Raw genomic sequence first — 23,445 nt, forward strand, 5'->3', positions numbered from 1 at the left:
TGACAGTTTGTTCACCAAGTTACTGTGCTCTCTGAGAGGATCTGTGGTTTAAGTATTTGACATTGTTCCATGCCAATGGTTGACATTAGTCTCTAACAAAATGTTGGATCATCTACCAGGAACACTCCAAAGAGCATGAGTTTCTGTAGTATAGTGGTCATCACATGCAAAAGGTCTCTGGTTCAAAACCAGACAGAAACAGATTTTGCATGTTCTATTCATCACAGGTGTTTACTAAAGGTCAACAAGGGTTCTGTGGGGTCATGGTCTGTACTCTGAATCCAGGCATCTGAGTGCAAGCCTCAGTTGACATTTTCATGTGTTGCATCTCACATCATCAACTTTGGAACCTCAAACTGAATCAAAGCAGAGAAGTTCAGTTCCTGTAGTGTAGTGGTTATCACATTTGCTTTACATGCAAAAGGTCTCTGGTTTGAAACCAGACAGAAATGGTTTTTGTAGGTTATGCATCTCTTGGGGTGAGTGGCCCACGGTGAAATTGAGTTTGACACCCCTGGTCTAGATTACAACTTTTCATTCTCTTTTTCTGCCATAGTAGTGTGTGTCTTTTTTTAACTACATTTTATTATGTAAAGCACTTTGAACTGCTTTGTAGCTGAGATGTGCTACAAAGCACATCTCATCTATAAGTTTTCATTATAACAATGATGTGTACCAGGAGGCAGGTGGGTTACATTTATGCGAGACTGTGAATGTGACATTAATGTACACTGTGTTGAATGTTTTTTTTTTTTTTTTTACAAATAAGCTTAAGTTACTAGGCTGTAAGACCAGTCAAACTCAACTTGTTTTTACTATGACATGCTAGCAACTCAGTGCATGTGGCATTAGGTAATGCTGACTCCACAAAAAGTACGAACAGAAGATCCGAAAATTGGTTGGGAATTGTTGTTAAAAATGTTTATTTTATACACTAGCACCTATGTTTATTTGTGTTGGACTATAGGCTTATTTTAAAAATCATAAGGCAGGTGAAAAAAAGCAATGTTGCTTTTTCCACCTGCCCAAGAGTGTAAGTCTGCAATTATTTTATTACCAAAGTACATTTAAAATGTGAATGTAAGGGGTATCTGTAAAAAGCTGTGGAGATACAGTCACTGAACATATGGACAAATTAAAGCATTTCAAACAGATGGCATATTGATACATTTTGAGTAACCCTACTCTCTTATTCAGTCTAGCTTTAGTTTTTGATTAATACAATTAACATTTTTTTCCCATCAACATCTGAGTAACTTATTGCAAAAATATAACAAATTATATATATATTTATATTGGATATCTAAAGCATATATATATATATATATATATATAGTATATCTAAAGCATATATATTTTATCTATCTTTTAAATACAATTATGTAAATATGTAAAAAGAAATGTAGGTCTTCAGTTACAATGGCGTCTGCAGAGAAGGTGCTCTCCTGAAAGCTTTGCTCTGTTTTGTCACCTAGATCCGGTTCTGACTGGTTTGAGCTAGTCTCGTGAGCATGCGCACTCGGTGTAAACAGGAAGAACCAAGGAAAAGTAGGTTAAATTTGATCATAAAGCGAAGAGGATGGTCGGATACAGACGGACGACGGTTTTTCTTACTTTATGAATTTGTCCACATGCATAGTATTCTTTGTGGCCTGATAACAGTTTTAGAACATTTTGCGAAAGCAAGTTTTGAATTTTACTGAAGAATATAATCGCCAACACCGTGAGCTTTGCCGACGTTACACGGAGAGTGACGCGGTGTATTTCCTTTGGGGTGCTTGTTTGTGCTAAAAAAAAACCTGCATTTGGTTTGCCGCCTGTTTTTTGTTTTGTTTTTTTCCTCCGGATTTTGTGATTGTGTCAAGGAAACCCTTGTACGATGGTTCAAAAAGACAAGACTTTAGACACTCCTCCGTTAGATGTTGAGCCGAGCCCCAGCCCAGTCTCTGGAGAGGCTTGTGTGGAGGCCCCGGGCCCAGTGGCGGACTCCAGCATCGTAGTGGAAACTACGGGCCACAGAAAATTCATTAGTGGTGTAGTTGAAGGTAATGATGACTAAATATAAAAATTCACTCTATATTAAATTGATTTTTTTTAATTATCTGTAAACGGTGAGAGATTGAACGTAGAAATGCTGCAGTGATAAGATGCTCTTTGTAATTTATCATTATAACAATGATGTGTTCCCGGAGGCAGGTGGATTACATTTTAGCGAGACTGTGAAAGTGACATTAACGTACAGTGTGTTGAATGTTTTTTTTTTTCTTTGCTTGCACCAAATGCATCCTCACCATGCAGGGTTTCAGCTCAGTCTGGAAAGCTCTGGAATCTAAATTGATCGCTTATTGAAAAAAAAAAAAAGAATGCAGTAAAAAAGACAGATATTCCAAATTTAATCATTTATCATCTACAAGATAAAATCGTGATTCATGGGAAATGAGCGATATTGTAGGTCGAGTTGCATTCAGGTTTGCTCCTTTGTCTTTCATTTGGCCCATGAAAGCTTATGTCGCCCCCCTCTTCCTCTCCCCAACTCATAAAATGGGGGCATTTGGACAGCTTTTTTTGGCTTTTAGATGATCACAGATCATCTAAAGATTGGTTTTGCCCTGGACCTCTTTTTTTGCCTCTACATTAATTTAGGTAGTCCAGTCCAGACTTATCATTTCAAGATATTATAGATTTGAGAATGCCAAAAGGTTGTAAAATAGTCTAGTAAAATACGATCAAATGGGAATCCAAAATTAGCATGTGTGCATGCAGCTTTAATGTCCTTTCCAGCTATAATTCATATCTGAGGGGTAGGTTCTTTAATATGGTAGCCTTGGAAGTCAAAATATGCTGCTAATGTGACTTGAAATGGAAAGAAGACTGCATTGAAATTCATTATACGTTTTCTCTATGTAGGCTTTTACGGGCGTCCATGGACTATGGAACAGAGAAAAGAGCTGTTCAGAAGGTAATGTGCATTCTTCTAATTAAAGGTGTCAATAAAATAATATCAGGTTATTTTGGATTATGACAATGACTGTTCTACATTACCAAATTACACAGGCAACAGAAGTGGGGGCTGAACACATATCTTTATGCACCCAAAGACGACTACAAGCACAGAATGTTCTGGAGAGAACTGTATTCAGTGGAAGAAGCAGGTGAATATTTTTGACTAAATTTCTCCATAAGATGTGGTGCTTAAGAAACACGAATCATAGTTGTTAATTGTGTGTATTTTTTCTTTTTTTATCTCATCCGTTTTGCAGAACAACTCATGACTTTAGTTAGTGCCGCCAAGGAGCATGGGATAGAGTTTATATATGCCATTTCCCCTGGACTAGACATAACTTTCTCTAATCAGAAAGAGGTTTCTGCACTTAAAAGAAAACTTGATCAGGTATTGAAATATTTTAACACTGGAATAAAACCTTAATCATGGGCACATTCCTAATGTACTACAAATTCACTTCTTTGTTTTTAATTCCCTGCCATCTTTTCTTTCCCCCCGCTCAGGTTACTCATTTTGGCTGCAAATCCTTTGCCTTACTTTTTGACGATATTGACCACAACATGTGCCCTGCTGACAAAGAAGTCTTCAGCTCTTTTGCTCATGCTCAGGTTTCTATAACTAATGAAATCTACCAGTACCTGGGAGAGCCTGAAACCTTCTTGTTTTGCCCCACAGGTACTCCATCTTTCTTCCCAATTTTACACAGTTCTCAATGCCTGTATTGTCATTCATTGAATTATTTTCTTCTTTGCTGAAACGCAGAGTACTGTGGAACATTCTGCTACCCAAGTGTCTCGCAATCCCCCTACCTCCGCACAGTTGGAGAGAAACTCCTGCCTAGCATTGATGTGCTGTGGACAGGTGAGTGTAAAAGTGTCCTTTCATATGAGCATCATTCCATTGGTTCAGCTAAATCTCATTGGTGTTATAGCTGCGGAATAATATTGACTATTTTTAATATGCTGTACTATCCGCAGGGCCCAAAGTGGTTTCTAAAGACATCCCAGTGGAGTCCATTGAAGAGGTGTCAAAGATCCTGAGAAGAGCCCCTGTTATTTGGGACAATTTTCATGCCAATGACTACGACCAGAAGAGGCTGTTTTTAGGTCCGTACAAGGGCCGCTCCACTGAGCTGATCCCCCGGCTGAAGGGAGTCCTCACCAACCCCAACTGCGAGTTCGAATCCAATTTTGTCGCCATTCACACTTTGGCCACCTGGTACAAGTCTAACATGAACGGGGTTCGCAAAGATGTGGTCATGAGTAAGTATGAGCCAAAGCAGCAATCTCAGCATGAAAAACATTACACTGAGAGATGCTATGCAGCTTTGAAAAGGTTACATTTCTCTCTATTTTACAAGTTTGGATGAGTGTACAAATGCTTAGAATTTTTCTAGAATTATTCTGAAGTCTGCAAAACAGGATTAGGTAATCCTATTAAATGTGCCAAAGAAAACATGCTAATTTGGACACCTAAGGCCCTGGTAACCGTTGCTCTTAAACAGGTTTGGTTTAGATCCTAAAAATGATTTCTACTTGAGGTATTTTGGAAGTAGAAGAAATTTGCTTTGAATAATCTGAAGTTTGCTTAGGGTCTCCCATTCACCCGCTTTCATTATCTCTCAGACAGGTCCACAGTGGTAGATTCGAAAACATTTTTTGTCTTTTCCTCACACGTAGGAATTGTTTTGAAGTTAAATAAAACTTCTGTGCGAACTCTTTACTAATACGAAATTGTGATAATGCAGCATAATAATGCTTGTAAGTTATTAATTTGCGTCTCTCTGGACCAGCTGACGGCGAGGACAGCACTGTGTCCATCCAGATCAAGCTTGAGAACGAAGGCAGCGATGAGGAGCTGGAGACGGACATGCTCTACAGCCCACAGCTCGCTTTAAAGCTCGCTCTGACAGAGTGGCTTGCAGAATTCAGTGTGCCTCTCCAATACAACAGTAAGAGCAATCCCAATGAATATTTTAGGCGCCTTTTTTTTTTAAGTGAAAACCCAGTGGATTAACCCTGTGCTCCTTCAGGCCGACAGGTGCCTCAGAGTGGTGCCAAAAGCACGGCCATTGATGTATCTTCCATGACAGCTCCGTCCCTTTGCTCCTCCACGTCAGTCACTACTGTTTTCCAGCAGCCCATCATGTCCCCTGCAATGCCCCCCCTCCTCCTCGATCCCCTCCCACATGCCCTGGTAAAAACGGCTGAAGAGGTAGAAGAGGTGAGATTTAAATAGTTGTATAGTTAAATCTAACAATTATTCATGTTTAACGATGAACAGAGCTGTTTGTATTATGAAATAATACTGTATCATTTCTCTAACCCTGCACCCGTCTCATTAAAACTGTCTTCAGTTGCTTTTCAAAAAATATATATATATTTATATCTATGATTTACTGTGTCAATGCAGGTGGACGTGGAAAAGAAGGATTCAGATGAGGAGCCGATGGAGATGGTGGTGGAGAAGCTGGACGAGCCAGAGGCAGAAGCCGACCCGGAAGAGAAAGACGTCGCTCCCATCTTGGCTGACAAAATGGCCGAGGACCTCAAGCCCATGGATACAGACAAGGAGAGTCTGGCAGAGTCCAAGTCCCCAGAAGAGTCGATCCAGGAGGATTCTGGGAGTGATATTGCTCCTATGCAGACAGATGATCAACTCAAACAGGTACTAAGATTCTTTATATTTGAAGCTTAAGACAAAAGTATTATAGAATAAACCTCTAAGTTCAGATTTTGCTTTTTTTTTGTGTGTGTGTGTGTTTTTAAATCATCAGGATCTGTATGTGCCCGGCCCCGACGAGAAGCCTCTGTTCACACCAGAGCCTCCGACGCTGGAGGACCTGTGTCTCCTGGCTGAGCTCTTCTACCTGCCTTACGAACACGGACCTAAAGCCACACAGATGTTAAAGGAGTTCAACTGGCTGAGAGCCAACAGCAGCGTCGTCAGCGTCAACTGCAAGAGAAAAGAAAGTGAAAAGGTGAGGCTTTTTCTGAAGAGAGAGACGTCTGTGTGAGAGCTGCGGTGCATTATTAACTAAACAAGCTGGTAATGGAGTTGAAAACAAAATGGCGGATGTGTACTACCCTCAGTGTCCATTGGGTGGTGTTGGTGTGATGGTAAACTGGATGCTTGCACAGTGTTGAGCCATTCTTGTTTGTTCAAACGGCTCCCCTCATATGAAGTCACCTGTTACTTTTGTGTAATGACATTTCGTTACAGTGGAAAAACACAGGTATAAACAACAGAACGATGTTCCATCAACCCTTTAATTATTTAAGCTACATTTGAAGACAGGTTTCACTCTCGTATATTAAACCAAAATCATATTTTTTCTGTGGAAAAAGTTGAAACAAGAAATCTTAAGATTTATGCTGTAGTTTTCACAAAATGAATTCAGTACAGTTGAGTTCAAACACACACAAAAAAAATAAAAAAATAACAAAAGACAAGCCGGTTTAATTCATCTCCAGATCAAAGCAGGCAGATTGATTCTGTTCATAAAACCTATTGGAAATAAACAGCTGCCTAAGGAAGAGGGGCCAATTAATTGAGCTGCGATTTTACATCCCAGATCGAGCATCAATGAACCCCTTATGCTTAACAACGAGTATTTATTATCTTTCCGGATCTTTACGTTCAGGTGGCTGAATGGCAGCTGCGGGCGGAGAAGTTTCAAGACATGTGCTGCTCCGTCATCCACATGTTCACACGGCTGTCCAACACAGCCAACCGCACCATCCTGTTTGACCTCTACCCCTACATCTGGGACATCAAGAGCATCATGTCTATGGTCAAGTCTTTTGTCCTGTGGCTCGGTACGTATTGAGGAGCTTTGGGGCCTCTTCGTCTTGGCAAAAAAAAAAAAAAAAAAGTAGCTTGGCGTCTAATATGTATACACAAACACATATTTGTTAAAAGAAACTTTCAGAAAATTAGATTTAATGGAGCAAACAGATCAGTTATTGGTTAGGTGCATAGATTTAATAAGTGAGGTTTATTTAAATGTTAAAATTTTAGCATCTTCACAAAACATTTGTTCATGACAATAATCTGAAGTTAGTACTATAAGCAATCATAGATCAGTTTTGCACAGACGAAGCAGAATGCATCAAGGAAATGCCTCCTTTTGCACACATGTTGATTGCTTTCTGTAATTTACATGTTTTTACGTCAGACTGAATGCCGCTTGCACTGCTAGCAGCCTCCCTGTTTATCCAACAAAAAGGTCCAACATTTCCGATATCCAGCATAGATAATACCACTCCAGGGTTACTGCTGCTTGCTGTGTGTCCAGTAACATCACTGCTACATTCCCACTCAGACACACTTGCCTCCATTTCTGTCTGTGGGGACGGGCATAGGGGAAATCCCTATCTCCCCCCCTCCGCCTTGTTTCATGCCCTGGCGCGCACGCGAGCTTGGAGAGCAAGTTGACTGACTCACTGTTGAAGGCCATTCTGGTGCATAGAGAAAAATAAACTCAAACATATCTGAAGTGTTTTAGCTGAAAGTATTTGAAACATTGCTGAAAATATTTTTGCAAAATTGCCTCAGAGACGAGGCCGCTAGTTGGATGATGATTGTCACCTGATTTGTTACCGCAGTCTGTATTAGGCATGGGCCGGTATGAGATGCTCGCAGTAAAAATACTGAAACTTGCATTAAAATGCAGAAAATCAATAATCAGTCCTGCCAAAAAAAAAAAAGTAACCTATTGTTAGAATATCTGTAAAATCAGAACACCAGCTAAAAGTAGTATAACGTAGATGTTTACTAACCTGAAATGTTTGGTTTTGCTTTTGTTTGGGTTTTTTTTATTTGTGGAATAGCACTAGTACAACACAAATTAGCTATATAATTAATAATCTGCTTGGGTGGAGAAGAAATGCTGCTTGTAGCTTGCCAAATGTAGTTCTTAATCAGTGGCATTTTAATGAAAACTAAAGGTCCTCCTTTAGTTGAACACATTCACTGTCCACGCTTTTTTTTTTTTTTTTAAATTAGAAATATTTCCAAGCAGATGAGTTTGTCTTTCCTGTAAATGAGCGAGAGGTTTTGTAGTTCTCTAGCCCAGCTGGTGATATCAGGAATAGGTGGGGGAGGGTCGGCACTGCATTGCTCTGGGAGAAATCTGAGTATACAGGCTATAATTTTTCGCAGCACTGAAAAGCCGTCGTAGCAACAAACCGCCTCATGCCTGATCTTTATTGTCTACCCTTAAAAGAAAGGAGGTGGTCTCCTCTTCGCACTTGTGTGCGCTTAAACACTGGATACAGTTTGAGTGGCGTCCACTATTGGAACGATGTCTCATTCTTTCAGAGTTGCATTGATTACCCTGAAGCACCAGCATGGCCTGTAGGTTACTTCCTGTAACCCAGTTTCATTCACAGGTTTCTTCCCCGTTCAGCTACTTTGTAAAGCTGGGATCTCGGCCAACAGAACACAGCAGGCAGCAAAACCTGCTCTGGAAAAAGGCTCCACTTCACGCGTTACACGTCTGACTTTACCTAAAATGGACATATTTTTCCATAAGCCAGAGACGCTGAGAAAATCAGTCTCCGTATTTTAATTACATTTTTATCTGCTGCCGTGTTGCGCAGTTTCTTAACGCTGTTTGTTTGTGACCTTACACAAGTTGTCTCATCAGTTCACATGAATTTCCCTTGATTAAAGCCTTGCAGCCGGCACTTAGTCGCAATCTCCCTAAATGTTGTACTAAGAACACCTACTAATAACTATTTTCTACTGTTTTCTCCCTTCACTATGTACAGATGGAAGAATCCACAGTACAAGTTTCTACTGCTATTGGATCGACAGTGGCCGATGTATGCACAATGCAGGCGTTGTCTCTTTCCTTTGTTCATGTTTGAATTTGATCCATGTAATTAAAAAAAAAAATTTCTCAAACCAAATTTATGTAAAACGATTGAATTGGAGGAAAGGAAACAACCCTCCGGATGAAGTCACATCCTGCGCAGCGATTTTTAAGCTTGAATTCCAGTGGTTAACTTCAAAAATTTCTCTCTTTAGCGGCATCTTCCTAACTTGTTTTTTGTTTCTGTCAGTAGGCCTAAATAAACTCTCAGACCAGCCTGATGCACCTGCCCAGAGGAACTTGAGTTTTGGCCTCAACATCAAATGCATAAGCTCACATCCACAGCAGCTGGATTAAAAACAAGCAGTCACTCCTGCTTCTTGTTTACATCCAGCTGATCCAGGTGGAGGTAAATCCACAGAGATTGAGCTTTATTTTATTTTATTTTTTTCTTAAACATAAATAAGTAATGTTCAGTTCAGAGTTCCTTCTTGCGGGTGCATCTGCATGCTGTGCTGTCAGCTCTTCCCAGGACATTGTTTTGATCAGTGTGAGGTTCACGTGTAAAGCAGGGTTAGGCGTCCTGCACGCGCGCTGCATTTGGCTGGTCACATGACAGGGCTTCTTGTCAACCAGGTTCAGACTTCGTTAGCTGCCGTTTTATTCAATCTGTCAAAGAGCCGTGCGTGCTTTAGACATACGTTTTCTCTACTGTGTTTTGACCTCGTAGTTATTTTTTATCTTTATCGTCTTCTCTTTTTGTTTTCCCCTCCTTTTTTTTTTTGACTGAGTTGTTTTATCTGTGGCTTTTAATATCAAACTGAGAGGCCCTTTAAGTCAGGGAGTGTGCTGACTCCAGTCTTCCTGGTTTTTAATGACTCGTGCCTCCCTCTCCCTCCCCCCGTCATGTGACAAGGCAGATAAAACGAGAATGTGACTTCACACGGGGTGCTAAGATCAGTGGGGTGATGGCAGCTAAAGCTTTCTGTTGTGAGCCTTAGACAGAATAGTTTATCCCACTGTTGGTCAGCATTGTTCCATCAGCAGGAGGAGTACCTTTCCTTTTCACACAACAAAGGTTGGAGGAGATTAAGAAAATGAGCAGATAACCTGCAGACTGAGATTTATAGCTGGTTAATTTTATTGCCAAACACATAATCTTGCATTTGAGTTTTCACCATAATTCCACAAACATGAGATTTAGATGCCTGAGCCCCATCACGTCATTGAAGTATTTTTATGCACCACTAATTTATTCCATTTTATGTTTTAATGATTAAAAAAATATTATAATTTATATTACATATTACCCCCTTCATTCCCCACTCCTTTCATCTGTATCAGAGCCCCATCCTGTGGTAACAATGTCCGCTTGGCTCTGCTCCTAACAGGGTGTCGTAGTCAGTCCTCAGCACAATTCCCTAAAGGAGAACAAGAGTCCTGGGCCTTTAGGGGAGGTCTAGCAGGAGAGTTCCAGGTATCTAATGCACCGAAATAATGGCAATAAAAAAAAAAAAAAAAAAACAGTGCTGTGGAAGACGATGGTAAATGTGCGCAGGTATGATGAGGTTTGGTCTGTCAAAGGTGAGCTGATTGTAACAAACTAATCCTGTAACATCCAGGTTTTTGACTTTGGAGTGTTGTCAAACTCTACGGGTGGAATGGCAATTTTCCCCCGTTTTCATAAAAGAACCTAAAGCCGTTCAAATTGTTTTTGACGTGGCGTTTTGTGGTTGACGTCTCTTAGTTTCTTTCAGCAGCTGCCAAAGGAGATGCTGTTTTTCCCTGGCGCAAGCGGCGCAAGCGAGCATGGCTAGGTTTTATTTTCATGACATGACGTTTCTTTGCAGGAAAGCACAGCGCAAAAAAAATTATAGATAAAAAAAACACCCCTGTGTTTGCAAGCGCACGCGCAAAAAGCATCGCAGCGCAAGCGAGTACGCAAGCGTCTGTGCAAAGGGAGAACTCCAAGATTAAACACACCAGCCTCCTCTCTAAAACACCACTTCCATTTGGTATGCCGTCGAGCAAAAGGACTCTTATTTGATTTCCACCCCTCTGGTATTTTTTTCTTGGAGTTCTCCGCATTTCTGCGCCAGCATCATTATTTTTCTCAACAGGAGGGCCCTGCGCAAGCGTAATATTGCGATGCCTTACCAAAGGGAAAGGAGCATCTCCTTCAGCCAGTAAAGCCTTAGTCAGACCAAAACGAAACCCTCACTTCACTGTGTTTGCAAACACGTGTTTTTCTCTGCGCCAAGGAAAAAGTTAGAAAAAAAAAAAAATTTGGTGTTTGCTCTAGTTGTCCACTGTCAGACCAACAAGGAACTCTGGGTCATTGATTAATCTTAACTTTCAAAGTCCTTCGCTGTCTTTTACGGTACGTTTTGGGCTGACAGTGGCACGACTTGGCAAATGCACAGTTAGGCAGTCAGCCGAAGCAACAGACTGCCTGTTCTCTGTTAGACTGAACCTCTTTGTTTTGATACCCACAGAGATTGTTGCCAATAGATGGGGCAAACGATCTTTTCTACCAGCCTCCACCTTCTTTGCCAACCTCCAAAATCTATACCATAAGGCCCTACTATCCCAAAGACGAGGTAATGTCCCTTTGATTGAAGCCGTACTTTGGTGTGCCACATTTCTGTAGCGATTTGCTCAGCAATCTGTAAGCTACTGCTGTCCTGGTGAAATGGGAACGATTGGTCAAAACTAATCAATTGTTGGAAAAAAAATATTTAACAGATGACTTCAGGGTGCCGAACAGTTTGGAAAACGGTGGAATTTGATTTCCTTATTTTTACAGCTAATTGATTATTGGAATAATAACTAGTTTAGTAATCAAATAATCATTAACTGGAGCATTCAGACTCTAAAACATGCCATTGACTGGAAGAACAACACCCTCAGAGTAGTCATTAAGACAAAACTGTACAAAAAATACTTTGCTTTAGACGATAATATGTTTATTTTATTTAAAAGGCACATTGTTTCAATGCATTTCTAATATTGCATAAAATAAACTTAAGCGGTCTAATGAAAAAACTGCAGAATGTGCCAACAAACGGCAATCAGATGACTAATCGAGCTAATTACTCAGTCATCGGAATAATAGCTTGAATAAAGATTACTGAAATAATCGTTAGCTTGAGTAGCAATTAGCCGGCTTCCTCTGAGAGCGTAAAACTTCAGTGATCGCTGTGTCTGCTTCTCTTTCAGACTGCGGTTTATAAAATCTGTAAGGAAATGTACTGCGAAGGGATGGAAGATGAGCCATTCGCTGAGGGGGAACCGGACCTCATTGGGGACAGGTAAAACATCAAGACGAAAGTTTTCATCAACTCCTTGACTGACACCTACAGTCAAGTAGTTGTGAGTGACCAAGCATTTGACTGCAGGCTAGTTGGAGGACTGCTGACGGTGAGCTCGGACTATGGGTTCGTGCTGGAAGATGACGAGGGGATCTGCGGTTACGCTCTCGGCACTGTAGATGTGAAGCCTTTCATCAAGAAGTGCAAGTTGAGCTGGATTCCCTTCATGCAGGAGAAATACCACAAACCAGACTGTGAAAAGGATCTTTCTGAGGCCGAGGTACGATCTCGCTTCGTCTGGATTGGCATTCTGCAGCACAGTGTCTCCTGTTATTGACTATATTGCGTGGTGGTCTACTTTTCATTTCTGCAGAAGATGATTCTGAGTTTTCATGAGGAGGAGGAGGGTCTACCGGACTCTTTCCTGTCCAATTTCCCATCTCTCATCAAGGTGGACATTCATGCCAAAGTCACTGACCCCAGTGTGGCCAAAAGCATGATGGGATGTCTGTTATCTTCTCTTAAGGCCAATGGTAAGTAGCAGCTATCCCAAAGGTTGGCCTGCCTTTATGTTTTTCAGTGTAGTGTAAGAATTCACAGGGTCAAAATGAGCGGCACGTGTGTTGAGTTATGTTATGTCTGTAATTATAAAACTTAATTTTAGGCCAATTAGCTCAAGTTCAGCCACTCGGTCTGATTCAGTTTCAGGCTCAAGGTGGGCAGAGTTGGTAGAGACGTTCCCCAAAATCACTTTGGTTCTACAAAATACTGACTCAGACTGGTTGAATACAAATCCATGCCACACTTTTAATATTTTTTGAAAACCATAATTTCTTCCACTTCGCTTACTTATCTTTGATCTGTTTAAATACATTTCTATCAGAATACATCAAACTCTGTGGTCGTCACGATTAGTTTTTTCTTCTTCCTCTTAGGTTCCCAAGGTGCTTTCTGTAAAGTTCGTCAGACTGATAAACGAATGTTGGAGTTCTACAGCAAGCTGGGATGTTTTGAAGTGGCCAAAATGGACGGCTTTCCCAAAGACGTCATCATTATGGGACGCAGCCTTTGAAGAAACGCACGGCGACAGAGCGAGATCGAGTCAACACACCTTAAGCGTTTTTGGTACCTTCATGTTGGATAAAACTTTCGTTATTTTTATACTGCCATTAAATTCAGGCTCACCCCAGGATGTGCTGTGATTTTTGGATTTTTGTGTAAAACGAGCACAAGAATCGCACAGAGAAACCATGATCCGCCCTTAATGGGTGTAGCTGGATTTGGCAGATCAAGAGCTGTAACATCCAATAAGAGGTCTCTAGTCACTCCCAGGTAGTAACATCAAGCGTTTCCCCTAGGATTGTTCTTGTAGGACCCCAAGACTTGCCACTACATCCATCCCTCCATTCATCATCCCTCTGAAAAAGGAGATGACTGTGAACAGCTGCAGCTATGAGAAAAAGGTGGCTCCTAACTTGGGCTGTTGTACAACCTTCAGCCTGCTGTTTTCAGCCTATTTTTTTGTAATTACACAATAAAGAAGGGAGTTGGACGTCAAACGGGAAAAGAGGTGCTGAAAGAATGTTTTGTGTTAATTTTTTTTTTTCTACATGATACACTGGGAGATGAAAACCTGAACATCAAAGAAAGTGTTGATGGAAATTAGCCAAGGGGTTCTTTGAATTTTTGCTCAAGTAGCTGTTAACATTTGCTAAGCGATAGAAAAGCTTCTACATGTTTACAGTTTGCTACTTTTTTGTTGTTTTTCTTTGCATCACTCCCCTCCAGCAATTACTCATTAGATCTTTGTATTTGATTATTCATATAATTTTAAAGTTTGTAGCATCTTCTGGGGCTTGCTTTCCATTATTTTTCTCAGATGTTTTTTTTTTTTTGTACATTTAATTTGCTTATGCTTTTCTAGAGATTATTAAGCTGTGTGCATTGAGTTTCTTCCTAATTGCAGTAGAATATCTACTTGATTACGCCCTTTTTTTTTTTTTTTTTTTGAAAGAAATTAAAATGCATCATTGGGACCAAAATATTTTAAGTTTTAGTAGCCTTTGGGTTTAGGTGCATTGGTTAAAAATACTTCACTTCTACTGTAGTTAAACTGTTTGTTGTACACTTTTAAGTTATTTACTCAGTGCTTTACATTAACCTCTGATTTCTCACATTTTCATTCAAATGAATGTATTCTCAGACGAGCCTCTGTTGGTGGTTCCACATGTTTCAGCTGCAGCTTTAAGACTCTGTAGCTAAATTACTGTCGGCCTTTTTCTTGCCCGTATGTTGATCGTTTCCTGTTCCGACTCATTTCCATTTGTTTCTGCAAATGTATATTTTTTTTCATTTTCCTTTTTAGTGAAGCACTTTGGCTAATAACAGGCGAGCTCTGTTGGTTAAATGAAGATCAGCGGTTGCTGTCCCGTAGCTGCCTGTCAATGTGACGTTTCCAATCTGTACATTCGTAACGTGCATGAGGTGTGTTCGGTTTGCTGTGGCTGACATTGGTTACAGTCGCCTCCATAAAGGAAGAAGCATGCCACTTTGAACTACATGCATAAAAGTGTTGTGCTTAGATGGTTTGTAAATATCATTTGTGAAGTATAAAAATGTTTTTGTATATTATTTTTGAAGATTGCTTCCATTCTGTCTTAGTGGAAAGAAAGCAGAGTGTTAACCCCTTGTTAGACAGAGCCGTCCGACTGGTCAACAAGGAATGAAACTAGCTAACCTGCTCTCCTCCAAATGAAGTTGGTTTTTAGTTTCTTGACTCTTCCAAGAGGATATTTTACAGTTTGATGCTTGTGATTTTTATTTTATTTTATTTTTTTTTTGCCAGCTGCAGAAATCCCTCAGACCAGACGGTTCAGGTTTGGGGATGGGAGTCATTAAAGTGACCGTTTATTTCTGTACAAATTTTTATGTAAGATAACATTACACTAATAAATCATATAAAGATCCTGGTTTGTGTCTTTGTTTCACTATTTTTTTTTTAATCATCAATCTATCATCTCGAAACTGAAAGGGTGATCAGAGATGCTTAGTTTTACGTACCTAAATATTTTGTAGCTACATTTAGTCTTTTTTTTAGTATCTTATTTGTGATTTGTGGTTAAAGATTGCATGTTTATATTCTGAAAACATTGCAACAAAATAAAACTTAAGTAAAATTTTTTATAAAGATGTATTTTAATATAAAGTTTGTTTTGTTTTTTTAAAAAGATTGAGGTAATCAATATTTTGGTTTTCTTTTATTTCTAATTTTTAACTAAATTGTGATGAAAATCCTAATCTGAACAGAAGTGTGATAACAAAATTATATTTTAAGGGATTAAATTCCAATTTTACAACCCCAAAACTTAGGTTTGTGTTGTAAGGAATTACAATATTTAATACCGCCTTGAATAGTTGCATGTTTTATTTTTATATTGATAATTTTGATTAGAAAGCAATCTAACTTTTTTCAGATATTCTCTTTTCTCTTTTTTAGTTTTTCTTTTTCAAAAGGCTGAGAAACTATTTTTGTTTGAATGTATTATTTTCTGACTTAGATTTTAGGGTCTGATATTAGAAAATGCAGCAATAAAACCTTATTGTGGTGTGCCCTCAAAAAGAGATTAGTATATCTACTTCGAGTGTACAAATTATATTCTTGGAATTTGCATTTGTTTTCCAAAAATTGCGAGGAAATTGTTATTTAAATGTACTGAATTAAAATGAATCAGATTTTGGCGCTTGACACCAAGCTTACTTAACGATACGTTACTAATTTCAGAAAAGTGGCAACAAAATTGATTTCTAGGAATTTTAAGCACTGTCCTGAACATTATTATTATTATTATCGTTATTATTATTATTATTTATTTATTTACTATTGTTACGGTTATACTATATGCCCCCAGTAATTTCCGCTGTTTTGTTTTCCAAAGAGCTTTTGCTGTTTTATAATGTTCATACATATTTCACTTTCGAAAATAAATCAAAAAGAAAAGCGGAATAAATATACATCAGAAAGAAAATGCACTAGCGAGTGATTTTATTTCCTTGACGGTGATTGGTCAAGAGGACCAAAACAAAAATCTGATCAGCTGGCGCATAAATATGACGTACCTCTTTCGCCCTTGCTTTGCGACGCTCTCCTTTTCACAGAGCGTTGGTTTATCTTAAAAATTTAGGATTTAAGACAACTTTTGACGCTTCTACACAATGTCTTTCACTGAAGAGGAATCCTCGGTCCTTCAACGCACCACAGAGCCAAAGTTGGAGAGCTTTTTGTTCAGTAAGGATAGTTTAATCAGTTTCAAATGTTGCTCTGACGGCGCACACGTGGATTTTTGAATGCTATGATGTCTCGTGTTATGCTGCTGTATATAAATTTCATGGTTTTATTTTAATTCCAGCCTGCGAGCTGTCTTCTAAAGTACCCTTCTACACTTTCCAAGGAGATGAAGAAGAGGATCTCGAACACTTTCTGGAACTTAGAACCGTATGTTCAGTTTTTACTGTAATCTTTTATGCCCACGTCACGTCTGTCGAGGTCTTTGGCCTCGATGTTGCAACTTTACAAACCCATTAGTAGATTTTTTTTTTAAATTTAGATTTGTGTTGCAGAAATGCAGATAGATAACTATTATTTCCTCAGATTTGCCTTGGTGAGGGAGCCAAGGAGGAGAGCAACGTGGTGGAGGTAATAGCCATTAACCACCTGGGAAAGAAAATCTCAGTACCCATAGCCAACCTTCACATCAAGTGTCTGCCCATGGTGAGTTAATCACATAGTCAAACATTCTAAAGATGAAGCTGTCCTGAAGTTGACTTACTTTTTTTGTTTCTTACTACATTTTTTTAGGTGAGTCTGGGAGAGTTTGAGCTGAAAGCCCCAGTGACTCTACGACTCAAAGCTGGAACAGGACCAGTTTCTGTCAGCGGCCTGCACCTTATCGGTAACTTTTACTCTGATACAGTCTGCTTACTGAAACCATTCACACACTTTGGAGACTTTCACATTTTGTCAAGTTACAAACACAAATATGAATGTGCTGAATTGGGATTTTATATGCTGTTTGGACAAATGCAAAGCAAGACATAATTTTAAAGGTCACATGGTTTTAAGTTTTTTTTTCTTTCTTTTTTTTTATTCTAAAGAGGGACATTTTCCCCACGTTCTTCCTCCGTTAGATTTAGTTCCAGGCTTTGACTAGGCCATTTGAACACTGCTAAGCCATTCCATTTCAACTTTGACTTTATCCTACTGAAAGGTGAAACTCCACCCAGGTCCAAAGTCTTTCAGAGCCTTCTTAACTTGGTCCATTCGCCCCATCAACTCTCACCAGTTAAAACAATTCCCACCACCGATGGTGTTTGAGTGATTTGCGGTGTTTTAGTTTTCACCCCATGTTGGGTTAGGGCTAGAACTATTTACTATTTACTTGAAATTCACTCAAATACACAGAGAGCCAACGTAGCTGGAAATGGATTCGCTTGAGAAAATGATAGTAATACTGGTTGGCTCATTATTAAATTCTGATCCTGTCTCTACCTTTCTTTCTCAGTCCCACAGAATGAAGACTCCGATCAGGATGAGGAGGAAGGCGAAGATGAGGAGGAAGAGGATGTTGAGGAAGAGGAGCTTCCTGCTATCAAACCAGCAAAGAAGAAGAAGAACCAGTAGACAAAGAGGACACTTAAATGGCTGTCGATGTGAGAAGTGATCAGGTTTTTTTTGTACCAGATGGACAGATTTTACACCCTCTTCCACACAGCTGCGTGAAAGCTCAGCGCGGTGGCAGCTAAACACGGCGTTAAAATGATTGGAAAAGACAGTTATTTGAATAAGAAGCGTTTTTTGATATCAAAATATCCACTTTTTTCTTTTTTACTGTGTATATAGTGACATTCCTATTGTAGTAAATTTCACTGTACTATCACTGGTGGGAGGAAAAAAAAGAAAACACGCCTGTTGCCACCAGCCAATGCTAATGTCATTTATAACATTGCGTTTGTCCTGCTCAAGGAGAAACGTTCTGAATGAAACAGGTGATTTATATGCAGTTCAATAAATGTTTGACAATTATCTTCAATGTTGAAAATAAGTTTTGCTCAGAATTTTGCATACACTCTCAGGAATGCATCAGTTCTGTGCTTTTTGTGATTTTTATCTAAGAAGTTTTCATTTCAGGCTGGTTTAATATACAACTATAATGAATTTCACAGCTTATTTTACTGTGGATTTTCTTAAATCATACAGATGCATCTCGGATTAGAATATTATTGAAAAGTTCATTATTTAAGTAACTCAACTTGTATGCAAGCATACATTGCACTGTTTTCAAGCCTTTATTTCCGTTATGATTTTCTGCTTGCAGCTAATGAAAAAATTTAATATTAGAATACAACACTGGTCCAATAAACATTTTCAATATAGATATGGACATAATGGGGAAAAATATGTCAGGTACCTGTTTAAAACTTATTTCATGTCAGATTTTATGACCCGTAGAGGGAAGTGGTTTGGAGTAAAATATGCGCTTCAAACCCAGAGCAAAAGTAAAATACTGGCTGAACCTGATGAGTCATTTACAGGCACATGAATCCTGTACAAACACAGGCTGGAAAACCCAATCAGAGACGAAGAAGCTGTTATTGCAAATGTAAAATAAAAAAATAAAAAAAGGTTATAGCGTGCATAATGCATTAAGACCTTAATTTGTAATGTGATAAAACTAAAATTGACCATAATGACTTTTGTTGCATATAGAGGGTAAAAAAAGGTAAATGGTGTCTAGGCTCAACGATACAATCTCAACTGAGAAGTTGCGTTATAACGCCACCTCTGGATGGAGCCCAGTTTTAATGGCTTGCATGTACTATAAGATCCCTTTTTATTCTCTGTAATCCAGGGGTGTCTAAACTTTTGTCATTTTATAAAATTTTTTTTACCCTAATTAAAAACAAAATATCTCCATCTACACCAACCGTGACACTCTTTCTATAATGTTTCTGCTAACTGACTTTATTTAAAGTCAAACGAACAAATGTCAGGAAAATTCAACTAAGGATTCGTATGTGACGTGTACACATCAATTTTACATTATATGTAGTAAAAGTAGTTGTTTTTTTAGTCTAATAGTCTCTACACATTTGTGATCCACGGTAGGTTTTGCTTTCATTACACATTTGCTGTTATAACAGGCCAGCCCTCATCAACTAGCATGATTTTGGCCTTACAGCAGGATTACCCGAAGAATCAATATGAATTTCACATTTTAAAGAGACCTATGATGTAGCCATATGTTCAGACTTCCCACAATTATAAACACAAAAGCGTATTGAAAATACCAGAAAAGCAGCCGAAGCAGAGCTGAGGAAAAGATAGATGGATAAGCTCAGAAATGTCCTCTAAACACTGACTGCAGGCTGCCTGCAAACCGCCAACAACAATGAATAACTTAGAAGCAATGTCCGTTAAAGCTTTATGAAGGCAGATGGGGGTTATATCCTGTTACGGTGAATCATCTACATACATATTCTCAACTGTACAAACAGCCTTGCAGGAAGACACGGCCTGTGGTGGGAAGCTATGCTGTGTTGTTTAATGAGCTCACCTGCAGATAGAAGCAGCTGTTCTGGTTTGTCTCGGCGGGTTTTGTTGAAGGGATCTTCTGTGTGCTTGAAATACAAAGAGAACTGAGTTTCTTTGTTCCACATCCTGATCTGTTCAAACTGTTTAAGACATTACAGCTGTTTAATGAGGGTTTGTTTTTCTTCTTTTTCTAGGATTTGATATTAAATTGTCAAAGTCAATGGAAGTTACATGTAAGCTGCCCCGCATAACTCACATGATCGTCCATGACGCCCAGGCATCTCAGGAGGAACATTCATTTAGTTCACAAATTCAATAAACTGAAACTCCTATGCAGTAGAATAGAAATTATTACACACAGGAAGCATTTATTAATGTTTGATGATTGCAGCATACAGCTAATGAAAACCCAAAGTTCAGAATATGAGAATATAACATGAGACGAGTAAAAAAAAAAAAAAAAAAAAAAAGCATTGCTTCTACAGAAATATAAAGTTATTGCATTCACAACCATGGGGTAAGACTGTTAACCTAACAGTTCTCCAGCAGACCCTCACTGACACACACCACAAGGAAGGTAAGCCATAAAAGTTCCTAACTAAAGCAGCTAGCTGTGCAGAGTGTTATATCCAAGCATATTATTAGAAAGTTGAGCATGCCGCACATAATCGAAGTTGCCTGAAGTCCATTATGAAGGTTCCCCAGACAGAGGCATGTCGTATTCTGGTGACAGTCCGTTGTCCAGCGTCAGAGCAGCCACCTACCAGGAAACATTAGAGCCCTTCGTGCTTCCCTCTGCTGACAAGCATTACGGAGATATTACATTTAGTTTTGCAGCAGGGCTTGGTGGCTCCCCATACTGACTAAGTTAGCGATATCTGCTTTGATGACTTCAGTATTGTTTCTGGGTTTAACCAGCATAAAACTCAGCTGACTTGAACCCCGCAGAGAACCTGTGAAATATGGACAAGAGGAAAATAAGAGACTCCCAAACCCACAATTCAAACAACAAATATGCAGCACATGCAGAGGCTTGTTAGTGGGATAACTTTTCTCTGATACAAGTCACCCTTTTATTGCTCTTAAGTAATATTCACATTTCTGAATAACTGGATCAGATTTAAGCCATAATCATCGAATTTAACTGAAACAAACACTTCAATACAGCATGAGCTGCCCTTTCTGACTCGAAATTCTTAACTTTCACTGGTATTTTTTATTTTTTTTATTTTTATTTTTTGTTATTTGTTGGTATTTTAAAGAATCACCCAGAGTTTAATTGTGAATGTTGACGGTCAGGACGCAGCAGTGGGAAAATGTATCCTGACTCAGTCCTGCTTCCGGTGCGGCCATGGTGGGTGATGCCCCCTAATGACAACTGTCTGTAAACAACACCGCCATCCCTCCTGTCAGCCAATCACAGGGCACCAACGTCATGTGACAGGTGGGAAATCAATGTATTACAATCTTCCAGTTAATGTCACCTTCACAGAGAGCAGGTGCTGCTGCTTCTTATTTTCTGAGTCATAAACCACATCGGGCCGCTGCACAGAAGGCTGAGGGAGCGTTTTGGGAACATTTGCACCAATTTTATTAGGCATAAGGATTTTATGGTCCAGTGCTGCGCCCCCCGCTTTCGTGTAGGTTAAATGTGTGTCCAGAGGAGTGTTTGGTCCTGTGACACAGAGTGCTTAGTAAAATAGTTGAAACAAAACAAAACAAAAAAAAATGTTATTCCATATGAATGTTCTGGCAAATTTTAGTGTGAAATTTATTGTAAATGGGTCAAAGAAAGTGATTTTTATATATATATATATATTTTAAATCATGAGGGTGTTTGGTTTTCAACTGTCTGTATTTTGATAATTTTCTTATTTATTTCGGCTTAGATCTTGTTTTTCTTGTTCATTACTACACATTACAGTTGCTTTGTACTTCGTATTCCTTGTGCATGTCTCTTCATTTTATTTTTCACCGTAATTATGGTTGAGAAAATCTTTGCAACATGACAGCTTTCTGTACAAACTCTTAAATTAAAAAATGTGAGTGGTCCTTTAATAACTATTAAACAACAATTATTATAATCATTAATACTATCCTTTTTCTTGTTTAAAGAAATGATAAGACATACCATTTTCATTTGTTTATTTCTGTTACTGTTGCTTTGCAGATATCAACAAAACAATAAATTGTTGCCCAGTAAAATGCTCTTTTTTTCTTGAAGTGTTTGCAGAAACAGTAGAAACCTGAATGGAAGTAAAAAAATCAACAAAAAAAACATTCAGATATTGAAGTTTGCATTGTAACCCCCCTTCAATCTTCACAAATGGAGACTTATTTATTATTTAATGAGAGGAGTTTAAACTGAGACATTGAGGGGCATAAAACTCCCTGATTATTTTTAATTTAATTTTAAGTCTTTCTGGTAACCATCCATGTCTGCATGTCTGAACACTGGAAAGTCCCAGTGTATACAAATACAAAAGTCAAAACATTTTTTTCCTGCCAGACGTTGCTCTTTCAATTCCTTAAATATAACTTTAAAATATAAAATCTGCATGAATACGACTCATTGTTAATTTATTCAGTGGGTTTAAACAAGCGAAACCAAGGACTGTAGGGTAAAAGAAACAAATAAGAGTAATTATATTTTCTATTACTATGGTGTAACAAAATCTCATTCTGATATGCACAAAGTGGGGCGTTGTTATTTTGAAATTCAATTCAATTCATTTTGTGGATTGTAACTATGCCACTATAATATTTAAACTCTCAGGCTGTTTGTCGTCATGTGTTGGATTCTTCTGTGGCCTGACTTTTAGAGTTGACACTCAGTAAGTTTTCTCATTTTAACCCTTGTTTTTCTCCACCTTCCACCTGGCAACGTCTCGTATCCACAGCAAAAAACAGTCTGTCTGTCTGTCTGTCTGTCTGTCTGTCTGTCTGTCTGTCTGTCTGTCTGTCTGTCTGTCGATACTTTTAGCGTTTCCACTTCCGACACTTCACGGGGACACTCTAGTGTATCCCAAAGTTACCATGGCAACAGCTAACACTGCTCTGTGCTCTGATTCAAAAACAGCTGTTGAGCACAGGAGAGCTCTAAAGTGTCTACTATTTTCATAATTCATGAGATGTTGAACGTATTACCGCGGCTTCATTTGAAGCAGCCTTTGCCCGTTTCTCCCCAGCTGAAATTTGAAACACGACATCGGACTGGTTCGTGTTACCAACGATTTCCACCAGCAAAAAATAGACCTCCGGATCAATAACTGTTGGCCATGGATCTCTGTGTTTGATGTGGGCTCGCTATGTGGGCATCTCTTGGTTTTTCTGAGTTGGCGTTTTGGCACGGATTTCAAAGCGGACGAGGGTTAGAATCCTAAATGGTTGATGAATGGCCGCTCTGTTTGCATTATGCTGTTTGAGTCCACGGCCCTGTCAGTGCTACTGTGTGCAGACCAGTACCACGAACACAGCACACTGCTCCATACTAGCAGAATTTATATTCATTTGCCTTTCATGTGGCCCTCATCCCAAAAAAAAGGCCCACGCATACCGCTGATGTTGGCTCCTTCTGTCATCCACTGCAATATTTTGCATGCATTCAGTAAATGCATCCCCTCCCCCATATTTGTAAAGTTAGCCTGAATTCAACCTCACAAAAGAAATATGTAACATTTGAAATGTAGCGTTAAACATTTTTGCCTTCATGTAAAACGCATTA

The 23,445-nt window shown here is 39.0% G+C and overlaps 2 protein-coding genes across 3 annotated transcripts; both read left to right on the forward strand.

Annotated features, from left to right (window-relative positions):
• The first annotated feature begins 1,537 nt into the window (after window positions 1–1,537).
• Window positions 1,538–15,102, forward strand: oga (O-GlcNAcase). 2 transcript variants are annotated; one of them, XM_007572625.2, is made up of 19 exons: window positions 1,538–2,045; window positions 2,908–2,959; window positions 3,055–3,152; window positions 3,261–3,391; window positions 3,508–3,679; window positions 3,767–3,865; window positions 3,982–4,266; window positions 4,797–4,955; window positions 5,037–5,227; window positions 5,417–5,671; window positions 5,781–5,984; window positions 6,648–6,822; window positions 8,779–8,832; window positions 10,214–10,299; window positions 11,318–11,422; window positions 12,042–12,133; window positions 12,221–12,413; window positions 12,507–12,666; window positions 13,069–15,102. In XM_007572625.2, exons 1-19 carry the CDS (start codon window positions 1,880–1,882, stop codon window positions 13,203–13,205), a joined length of 2,814 nt encoding a protein of 937 aa, XP_007572687.1. In that variant the 5' UTR covers window positions 1,538–1,879; the 3' UTR covers window positions 13,206–15,102. The 2 variants fall into 2 exon arrangements, with proteins under 2 accessions (XP_007572687.1, XP_007572688.1); XM_007572626.2 differs by lacking the exon at window positions 8,779–8,832 and having other exon boundaries at window positions 1,539–2,045.
• Window positions 15,103–16,237: 1,135 nt separating this feature from the next.
• npm3 (nucleophosmin/nucleoplasmin, 3) lies at window positions 16,238–18,353 on the forward strand. The gene is made up of 5 exons (XM_007572627.2): window positions 16,238–16,418; window positions 16,540–16,625; window positions 16,782–16,901; window positions 16,989–17,082; window positions 17,692–18,353. Exons 1-5 carry the CDS (start codon window positions 16,346–16,348, stop codon window positions 17,808–17,810), a joined length of 492 nt encoding a protein of 163 aa, XP_007572689.1. The 5' UTR covers window positions 16,238–16,345; the 3' UTR covers window positions 17,811–18,353.
• The last annotated feature ends 5,092 nt before the right edge of the window (window positions 18,354–23,445 follow it).

The sequence above is a fragment of the Poecilia formosa genome, unplaced genomic scaffold (assembly GCF_000485575.1).
Source record: "Poecilia formosa unplaced genomic scaffold, Poecilia_formosa-5.1.2 Scaffold305, whole genome shotgun sequence".
In the NCBI taxonomy this organism is placed as follows: Eukaryota; Metazoa; Chordata; class Actinopteri; order Cyprinodontiformes; family Poeciliidae; genus Poecilia; species Poecilia formosa.